This window comes from Clytia hemisphaerica, unplaced genomic scaffold (assembly GCF_902728285.1).
Source record: "Clytia hemisphaerica strain Z4C2 unplaced genomic scaffold, Clytia hemisphaerica genome assembly, whole genome shotgun sequence".
Classification (NCBI taxonomy): Eukaryota; Metazoa; Cnidaria; class Hydrozoa; order Leptothecata; family Clytiidae; genus Clytia; species Clytia hemisphaerica.
The window spans coordinates 181,345-191,799 of record NW_027103306.1 but is presented as its reverse complement, the minus strand read 5'-3'; the positions used below and the strand labels follow the sequence as shown (position 1 = coordinate 191,799).

The window sequence follows — 10,455 nt, the reverse complement described above, 5'->3', positions numbered from 1 at the left end:
TCTGAATGCACGTGTAAGAAAATCTCCAAATTTATCACAAAAGCTTCCACGTTTTAAATGCACATAAAATAAAATCTCCGAATTCCCGTTTAAAATGAACGCGGAAAAAGATCTCGAAATAAATTCACAGCTAAAGTTTTCCACGTTTTAAATGCACGCGAGGAAAAAAATCTCCAAGTTCAAGAAAAATTTTAATTGTACATGTGAGGTGATTTCCAATAGACGATATCGGCTTAACCGAATTCTCCCCGAATGATTACCCATGATGCATTGCGCAAAAAAATTCACGGACAATATTGACTTTCCGCGCAATGCATCATTGGTAATCATTCGGGGAGAATTCGGAGAGCCGATATCGTCTATTGATTACATCCATCCATATTCAATACAAATTAAATTTACAAATTACATTTTCAGAAGTTAACATTTTTCATATTGGCCGTGGTGTTCCGGTTTTTCAGCTTAAAAAAAGTTCAGATGAGATGGAGCTTTTATAAGATACTTTAATAATTGGTTATTTGAAGTAATAAAAATGACGCGTTCTTTAGAAAGAGTAACAAAATTGTTTTATTAGTGGTTAACGACCAACCTAATCAAATAAGAGCTTGTAAGAACTCCATCTCGTCCCAAAAAGTTTGAAATTAACTACAACAGAATTATTTTCCCCACAAAGAGTTTTCACTAACTGTCACTAACCAGTTAGTTCATTGTTGTAGATAAAAAGACCAAGGGAAATTCAATCATTAACCAGTCAATTTTGCTCCATGTTTAAATTTTAGCTAATCAGTTCATTGTTGCATTGTCGCATTGATTTGGTGCAAACTTTTTTGATGTTGCAAGTATGTAATTTTTCAGGTATAACATGGTCAGATTACCGTAGAACCAAGGTTCGTTTTGATTAATTTGCAGATCCGGTGTCGACTTTAAAGGAGGCGTGTCGATATTGTACGATTCTACGGTATTCACAGTCACTTGCCTTCTTACAATTTATGTAAATATACAAGCAAAATTGAAGTTAGTTTGTTGTGAAAGTTGGCAAAATGTCCTGTTTTTCCATCCACAAGACAAGAGATCTCTCATTCCAAACCAGCAGAATGTAAACAAAACATCAAATCCAGGAAGGAATAATAGGCAACCTTCATCATCGATCATTCCTTGGGATAATCGTAAAAAAAGCATGATCCAATTCAACTCATTAAAGCATAAAACCAAAGAAAAATAGCGAAAGAGCAAAAGTTGTTGTCTATTTTTTGCTGCCATCTTTTTTCTGCGATTCTGCGTGGTCCTCTCTATCTTTTGTTTTGATAGGCACTTCTATAATTGTTAATAAAAGTGAGAGACCTATAAATACGTCCTATAAATACGTCGTATTTTAGTTCCTTTCTTTTCCGTAGATGGCATCGCCACCTTTTCCCTCTGTCTGGAGTATCTTTTCAACCATTCTGTATCTCCTGACAACTTTCCTTAAGCTTTCTTGCTTGCCTGATTTGATTTCATCCACTGTTACTTTTCTGCGTCAATCTCCCACACTCTCCTAGATGCTCTGTACTTTCTTCCTCCTTACTACAAAATCTACAGGTCCCTTTGTCGCCATAATTTGCTTTTGCCTTGACCATATTCAAGCGTACTCTCAGGAGTAGATTGGCATCTGCTTGAGTGTTGACTTTGAGATAGGTCTTCTCCTCAGAGTCTGTCAGGAATCTCAATTTCTTTTTCGTTTTTATTTCTCTTCTCACTTCTTCTTGAATCTCCTTTCTTGTTGCCTCCTTTACTTGTCTTTTCCAATTAGATTTGGGTAATCCTCTCAGATCTTTAGTTTTTCAGCTATCCTCCATGGTGCACTGTACCAGCTTTCTTCATCATACTTTCTTGTCATTTGGCTTTCAACAATATTCTTTGCTAGGCGTTCTTTGCCGTTCACTATGTTGTGAAGTACCATTAGTCTCTTGTAATTTATAGTGGCTTTTATCGGCCAGATACCTGTCTCTGCTAGAACTCCCCAGCTGGGTGTTGTAACTGGGTGTCCAAGAAACTTTTTGATGTTGGAGGGGTGTATGGACTCAAGACTCTCCCAGTCTGTCTTTGTGAGTGCTGGCCATAGCTCTACGTCTCCGAAGATTGAGTTTGTTCCTGTTTCCGTATACAGGAACAACTTTGTTGCCAATTCCATCGAGATTGCTTTTTGGCCGTGGCAGTTTATGACTCCTGCTATCTTTCCTGCTCTCTGTTCTATTTCCTGGAGTTGTTTCGAGAAGTTGCCTTTTTGATTGAGCCAGGTTCCCAGATATTTGTATTCTTGACATTCCCTCACCATCCCTTCTCTCAGTTCAAAAGACAGCTCTCCTCATTCTTTTTCTTCCTTATGTGGAGTATTTTCGTCTTTGAGGTCGAGAAGGTAAATTTTTTTGTCTCCTCCATCTCCTTGAGTGCTTTCAAGGTGTTCTCTGCTGCCAGTTTAGAACCTGCACCAGCAATGTCATCTACGTAAGCTAGCGCATTTACTTGTAGCCCTGGTGCCATTGATGTTACTATACCGGGCCCAACTTTGTGTTGGGGCAGAAACAATGAAGGGTGACAATAGAAGGCTGTGTTCGTAACACTTGATGTGAATGTGTTCAAACTAAAAGAGAAAAATTTGACTAAGTCTTACAAAATGTCTCTAAGTCTGAAAAGTATAAGTTTGAAAAATATAAGTCTGAAAATCTAAGTCTAATTTGAAATTTATATGTCAGTACAAAGATTGATTTGAATATTTGAATTGAAAAATGAAATCTAAGAGTATATGTATAATTTGTATGTCTATGTTGAAAAAATGTAAGTAGAAAATAAAAATCCAAGATGGCCGACCTAAATCCTACAAGTGCATGACTAAGCAAAAAGAAAGCACCCAGGCAAAAATGGCAAACAAAAGCAAACACTGAAAAGCAAACTTACCAGCTAGCCTGGGTGTGAATGTTGTGAAATGTGAAATGTTATTTGAGTTTGAATTTGAATTTGATGTTCACCCTTCAAGTGTCTCTTGTGAAATGAATAGCAGGTCTGAGAGTGACTCTGCAATTTATGCACTTTGATGTGTAAAATACAGACCAAAAATTTATAATTTAATTATGCAAAAATAAAGCAAAGTTGACTAAATAAATATTGATTTGATGAATAAATTAACATAAATTAACATAAAAATGGCCAAAAGGCACAAAAACTCCAAATGCAAAAAACAAGACAAAACACAGACCAGACTGAAAAAATGCCAAAAGGCAGGAAACTGAAAAGACCAAAAGAACATGAAACTGAAAACAAACAAAACTGCAGCTGATGCTGTAACACTCCCCCCACAAAAATATTGAATTGAAAAATATATTTGTATTTGAAAAAACAATTTATTTGAATTTTCCCATTGATCATAATTATATTCAAGTTGAACACTTGAAAAGTTCTTTAGATAGATCTAGTTCATCAACACAGTGAATTAATACCAGTGATCTCACAGATCTTGTAGTCAGACGTTTTACATTTTCAGATGAATTTTGGTATTCAACGACAACTTTTCGTATTTTGTCATCACGATCCACTTTCACTTCTTTGATAATCCCATATTGATACGTGGATGAAATGACGGAATCCTGTTTTGTGAACAGAACGATATCACCAGCCTTGACGTGCTTGTTTGAGTTGAACCATTTTGGTTGTTCAATAAGATTTGGAACGTGTGACACTAGCCATGAGTCAAACCAAGCGTTGTAGATCTTTTGGTTCGATCGGATAATCTTGTCATAATCATTTTCAACAGATAAGGTACCACTTGGGCACGATTGTTGTTTCGCCCAAGGATTAAGCGGTTGGGTGTTAGCAAGTCTCCCATTTCGAAGTTTCCTTTCACGTTTCGAACAGCTATTGGTGCATCATTGATGGAGTTTGTGAGGATGGCTGCCATTGTCTCCCACTGTATGATTGAAAGTCTTTTGTTGTGCATTGATTTTTCTAAGGATGATCTGACCTCACGAATTTTCCTCTCAACACGGCCATGATGATTATGACCACCAACTGGGCATGTTTCAAAGTTGATTCTTTGATCTCGATGAAGTTGGAATGCGATGTCAACAATGTCGAGTTTCATTGTCTCACAGCCCTTGATGAGCTGACCTCCTTCGTCTGCCAGAAGTTTGTTAGGATATCCAACCTGACAGGAGAAACGTGTGAAGGCTTGCAAAAACGACGTAGTAGAGTAATCCTCCATTACTTTGATGTTAACAGCAGTTGTTGTGGCGCAACAGAATACAACCAGCCATATCTTTACGGTAGTGCGTTTGTGATGTTGCGAGTAGCTTGAAAATGGTCCTGCAAGATCCACTTGTGATATGTAAAATGCAGGTGCGATGATGAGGTTGTCTTGTGAAAGTGGTCCCATTTCCACAGCGATTGTCTTTTTGTTGATATAGCGACAGCGTGGACATGAAGAACGTATGAAGTTGACGAGTGATCTTCCTTCTAAGATGTATGCGGTCTTGAGGACTTCTCGCCAAGTTGTTTCAACACCAGAATGTTTGACGGTGCTATTCCAGTGGATGTCGTTGATTATGCTGACAGCCAATGGTGAGTGTTTATCGATGATTGGCACACAAAATGACGTTGATGTAAGATCTTTCATGGTTGATGTCATTCTACCAGCAACTGTAATTGAGTCTTCTGGCAGTAAACGACCAATGTGATGAAGAATACCATCCTTTTCAATTGATATCTTGCCAACCTTTTGTTTGACGAAATGTTTGACCTCTTGAGTAGCCTTCTGAAAGAAATATCTCTCAGCTTGAGATATCTCCTCATTTGTAAGGATTATGTGTGGTTTAATTGAAGAATTGATCTTTGTTTTCCCTTTAGTGCGACAAAGTTTGATGGAACGTAACATTATTGCAAAGACACGCACAACTTTGGTGAAAGAATGGCGATTTGGGTCAACCACATAATTGGAGAACTTGTATCTTTGTTGCGTTTTGTTGAGAAACTCATCAGTGATTAGTTGATTGTGATAGACAGAATGAGTTGAAGGAATCTTGGCTTCACGATTAGCTTTTTCCAATTCCACCTGACTGAGCCTTATTTCTTTGGCGGTTAGTGCTGGGAATTCTGATACTTCTTGCGTCATCCACTGGAATCCATTGATCCACTGGGAGGATTGGTCAACATCGGTCATGGTTGTACACCTTCTTGTTCCGATGTCAGCGATCATGTTGTTTGATTGGACGTATTTCCATGATGTAATGTCTGTTAGTCGGTGAATCTCGTTTACACGGTTGCGGACCCACTGCTTGAGTTGTAGTGAGGTGTTGTTGATCCAGTAGAGGGTGATTTGCGAATCTGTGAACTTGGAAGCTCCAGTATGTGTTGAATGGAATGACTTTCTTACAACTTCACTTGTGTGGGTATTGATGATTGATGCATACAGTTCCCCTCTTGGTTGAGTATATTCATCCGGTACAAGTAGTGAGCGGGCGAAGATCAATTGACAGGAGTAGTCGCCTTGTTTTCGTTTGAATCGAGCATAGATAGATGAGCATGCTAGATCCTGGCTTGCATCACCAAAATCGAGAGTTGTGATGTCTAGATTAACTGCATCTGGTGGCACAATAGCACGGTTGAATTTGATGGATTTGAGTTCTTGAATCATTTCGAAATGTGATGACCAAAGATGTCTGAGATCGTTGGGTAGAATATCATCCCAATCCATTTTGCGTTTGACGAGAGTGTGGAGGTCCATTTTCAATGTTGCAGTAATCGGCGTTAGAAGTCCAGAGATGTCAAACACTTCAGATGCTTTTGAGACACATTGTCGACGCGTGAGATTGAGTGGTATTTCTTTGATTTCATTGGGTTTCTTGCCTCGATATTTTCTTGCGAAGTTCAATTCTTGGATATCTAGGCTGATTTGATCTTCCAATGGATACCATTTGAGACCAGCCACTGATACAGTCTCACCATCAGCTGTTAGTTTGTCATTTGGTTGTTGATTTGAGAAGGTGAATCCTTTTAGTGAAAATCCACCATGATTGACCACCAGTTCTAAGTTGTCGGCTAAGTGGTTGGCTTCTGACTGTGATTGATGACCGGTTATGCAGTCATCCACGTATACATCATCGGTTATGATCTTGTGAACTTCCGGGTACTGGTCTTTGAAAATTTTTGCAGTTTCACGAAGCGCATGCTCCGCCTGGTTCCCACTTGATTTCACGCCATAGATAAGGGTCTTTATGACTTTCTCTTCGGGCGGTTTGTCTGGGTTGAGATTTTCTTCCCACAGATAACGTTGGAGACACCAGTGAGTTTGATCGAGTTGTATGGTGTTATACATTTTAGCAACATCTGTGTGGATACCAACCTTGTGTCCCCTCCACCGCAGGAAAATTTCTAAGAGCTTATTCATGTTATTCCTTCCTTTTGCAATGATGTCGTTGAGTGAGAAGCCACTTCCGGTCTTCATTGAAGCGTCGAACACAATACGGCACGGAGTTGACACTGAGTTCTCCTTCCATACTGCGCGCCATGGAATAAAGTTGTTGATATTGGTGTTTCGAAGTGTACGTTGTACATCTGGGCTGAGGTTTTTTAAATAATCCACGTAGCCAAGAGTTTGAAGTTTTTGCTCTGAGTTGAGGACATCTTCCTTGTCTTTGGAGTACTTTGATAGCCGTCTCAGTTGTTGGTTGTAGATCTGGAGTGCAATCTTTCTATTTGGAGAAAGATATAATGATGGGTCATGTAGAAGTGGTAAAAATGCAGTCGAATTTTGCTTGCAAACATCAACATTGATTGATTCATTGATAACATGTTGTTCAACTTCTTCTTGTACACTCATGACCTCGTCAGTTGTTGAAAGTTCCTTACAGGATTTACAGCCACGACAGTTGATACATCTGTATTGGAATTCGCTTCCAACGTCTTGTGATTGGTTGAAAAATTCAGACTTCTCTTCAATGGCTGAGTTTGATGTAATGAAGATGTCGGTATTCTTGTTGGTGTATCCGAGCAGGTGAAGGTCAGGATTGACATGATATCCCAACTTAAACAGCTCGTGTTGATCATTGATGAATTTATTGGTGTTGAAATGGTGATCTTTGATGTTGTTGAAGACAGGGTGTGGACCACCAATAACGCCGGTTGATCCGTCTGGACTTTTGAAGCATGATCTGTAAATTGTCAGTCCTGATGGCATCTTGAATACCTCCTCCGGGAAGTATCTTGAATATTTGATGCCAATCATAAAATCTGTATGACCACCAACTTGTTTTGGGACCAGAGGAAGATTGCATGGATCACCACCAGATTTGGCATAATCTTTACGAATGTCGTTGATGACTTCACCGTCCAATTTGTATGTCGGAAACTTCTGAGTGATTTGGTCCAAGCATGGTCCAACGAGAGTTGCATCTGTTCCATCAATGAGTGGAAGATCAATTTTGTAGGTGCCGTGCTTGCTTTGACTTGATATGCCACCAACGCCGCCCATTGTGATAGGACCAGCGTATTGTTGATTTGCTCGGTTGCCAAGTTTTTTGATTGCGTGATGACGTACAATGAAGTCGTAGCACCCAGAGTCATAAAATATGGTGAATTGTTTTCCATTGACAGAGATTGGTTGTAGCATGAAGATTGCTTCGGGATCCTCATCGTTTGAGTCGTTAGCAGAATGGAAGGTCAGCTTTATTTCTTTGGAGTAGGCTGGCACAGGTTGTCGGATGATGCATCTGGTTCTGTAATGTTCTAGGATGTCCAGGTTTTGTTGGTTCGTCTTATGTTCTTCACAAACGAGGATATGCTTCCTTGGCTTGAAAGGTTGATGGTAAGGATGCTGGCATATGAACGTCTGTTGACATTGACCCTCTTTGTGTTTGCCTTGGTCACGTCGTGCCCCGGGGAAGAGACACTGGTAGCAGAGATTCTTCTGTTGCAAGGTTTTGAATCGCTCAGCTGGAGTCATTTCGACGAAAACTTTGCAGGAGAAATATTGTACTAGCTTTGTTCCACTAGGACCATTGGTTTGTGTATGATCTGTTGCTCCACAGATGTAGCATGAAGATTGGTCAGGAAACGTGTTGTAAGTTGATCGACCTCCTTTACCACCTCCGCCTTTGGGTTTTTCGGTGTCAGGTTGTTTGTTTGATTTTTGGATGGCAGCTTTCTGTTGGTGAACTTTCATCTCTTTCTCCAGAAAATCAATCAGTTGTTTCCACTTGTACTTGCCGCTCTTTGGTTCTTCACAAGTAAGAGTAAGCCATCTCATCATTCGTTGATCACCAAGTTTTTCACTGACTTGGTTCAAGGCGTTACTGTAGTAAAGTTCATTTTCAATATCATGAGTGGCTGCAAGTTGCATTAAATCTCTCATAGAATTGGTTATTTTTGAAAGAAAGTCAATTGTTTTCATTGGATCTTTAGATTTGGTTTCAATACTGTACAACGATTGGAGCTTGTGTTGAAGTAAAACTTGCCGGTCGCCGAATACGTTTTTAAGTCGACCCCAGATGTCTTGGATGTTATCGATGTTTCGAACGAGTGATAATGCTTGACCATCCAGATGATTGTTCTTTAGTAATTCAGCTTGCATTGATTGTGGTACAGAGTCCTCATACAGTTTCTTGAACTCTGCGATGAAGGTGTATATATCAATTGGAGAATCATAGCCGCTAAACGATTTGAGTTTGATGTTCAGTCGCCGCTTGTTGAAAGTTTCGAGTTTGTCAAGTTCTCTCGACTTGAGTTCATTGTTAAGTTTCTTTTCATACTCCTCCTTTTTATCTTGCAGAGAGGAATATGATGATTTCAGTTCTTTGTATTTGTCCATTGGTGGACGTAAATAAGTTCTTGTAATTTATTGGAAATCTCCTTCAGTTCTTTACTTTGTGTTTCAAGAAGAGTCTTGCGTTGCTTTAAATCGACATTGCTGATAAGACTGACAGAGCATAACATCGAGGCAGTGAGAAAGTTTATAGAACGATCAATTTCGCTTACAATGAAATCTGATTTCTGTTTGTCTGCATTGGTTTGTATCTCAGTGTTTACATCACTACTGTCTTTGAAGAATTTGTTAACTCGTCCAATATATTGAATGATATCACAACACAGCATGGTAAATGGTTTGGAGTATGATTTTTCATAATCATCCTTTGATAATTGTAGTTTGATCTTTCTATTAGTGTTTTTGTATTCAGTACGCAATGTTTGAAACGCAACCGATATGGACACTGANTTATCGATGTTTCGAACGAGTGAAGATGCTTGACCATCCAGATGATGTTCTTTAGTATCGCTTGCATTGATTGTGGTAACAGAGTCCGCTACAGTTTTGAACTCTGCGATGAGGTTATATATCAAGGGAGAATCATAGCCGCGAAACGTTTGAGTTTGATGTTCAGTCGCCGCTTGTTGAAAGTTTCGTGTTTGTCAAGTTCTCTCGACTTGAGTTCGTTGTTAAGTTTCTTTTCATACTCCTCCTTTTTATCTTGCAGAGAGGAATATGGTGATTTCAGTTCTTTGTATTTGTCCATCGGTGGACGTGGACGTCAATTTCGCTTACAATGAAATCTGATTTCTGTTTGTCTGCATTGGTTTGTATCTCAGTGTTTACATCACTACTGTCTTTGAAGAATTTGTTAACTCGTCCAATATATTGAATGATATCACAACACAGCATGGTAAATGGTTTGAAGTATGATTTTTCATAATCATCCTTTGATAATTGTAGTTTGATCTTTCTATTATGTTTTTGTATTCAGTACGCATGTTTCTAGCCTTGTAACGCATTCTTTTCAATCCCTCAGGGTGTATCATATCGACCGGATTGTCACATGGTATCGGTGATATCCTCATGAAGTTTCGCCATTAAAGAAAAAGTTCATTTGTACCTTATTTTTTGTCAGTTGGTGAGTGTCACTGGTTTGACATCCATTGGAGTTGGTTGAGGTGGGTCCACTCTGGTCCGATGTAGAATGATCTCGGTGAAGGTGGATCGCCATCAGTTGGAAGGTAGGTCGCCTTCAAATAGGGGCGGATCCGACATTGATGGAAGTGAATCTGTTGATGAGGTGGAAGTAATTCCTTGGGTTGATTTGAAGTTGCTTGAAGTGGAGGTGTGGGTCTCCTTTGCTTTGATATTTTACGACCAGTTTTTGAGTACGAGAGTGAAGTCGAATCTCTCCTTTGGTCGCGTTTGCATTGAGGTGTGATTGAACCCCTTGCTGTTTGAATGTTGGGGCAGAGACAATGAAGGGTGACAAGAAGACTGTGTTCGTACCACTTGATGAATGTGTTACAAACTAAAAGAAAAAATTTGACTACGTCTTACAAATGTCTCTCAGTCTGAAAAGTATAAGTTTGAAAAATATAAGTCTGAAATCTAAGTCTAATTTGAAATTTATATGTCAGTACAGATTGTTTGAATATTGAATTGAAAAATGAAATCTAAGG

General features: G+C 39.1%; 1 protein-coding gene and 1 long non-coding RNA gene across 2 annotated transcripts; both read right to left on the bottom strand.

Moving 5' to 3' along the window:
• Positions 1–2,590: 2,590 nt before the first annotated feature.
• On the bottom strand, positions 2,591–2,979 carry LOC136812198 (uncharacterized). The gene is made up of 2 exons (XR_010847326.1): positions 2,935–2,979; positions 2,591–2,620 (listed from the first exon to the last, which is right to left on the bottom strand). It is a non-coding gene; the product is annotated as an uncharacterized lncRNA (long non-coding RNA).
• Positions 2,980–3,712: 733 nt separating this feature from the next.
• LOC136812069 (uncharacterized) lies at positions 3,713–8,833 on the bottom strand. The gene has a single exon (XM_067068606.1). It carries the CDS (start codon positions 8,831–8,833, stop codon positions 3,713–3,715), a length of 5,121 nt encoding a protein of 1,706 aa, XP_066924707.1.
• Between the last annotated feature and the right edge of the window lie 1,622 nt (positions 8,834–10,455).

What these genes read in the sequence shown, in the direction of transcription:
- LOC136812069 (XM_067068606.1), bottom strand. Translation starts at nt 8,833, where the DNA reads ATGGACAAATACAAAGAACTGAAATCATCATATTCCTCTCTGCAAGAT.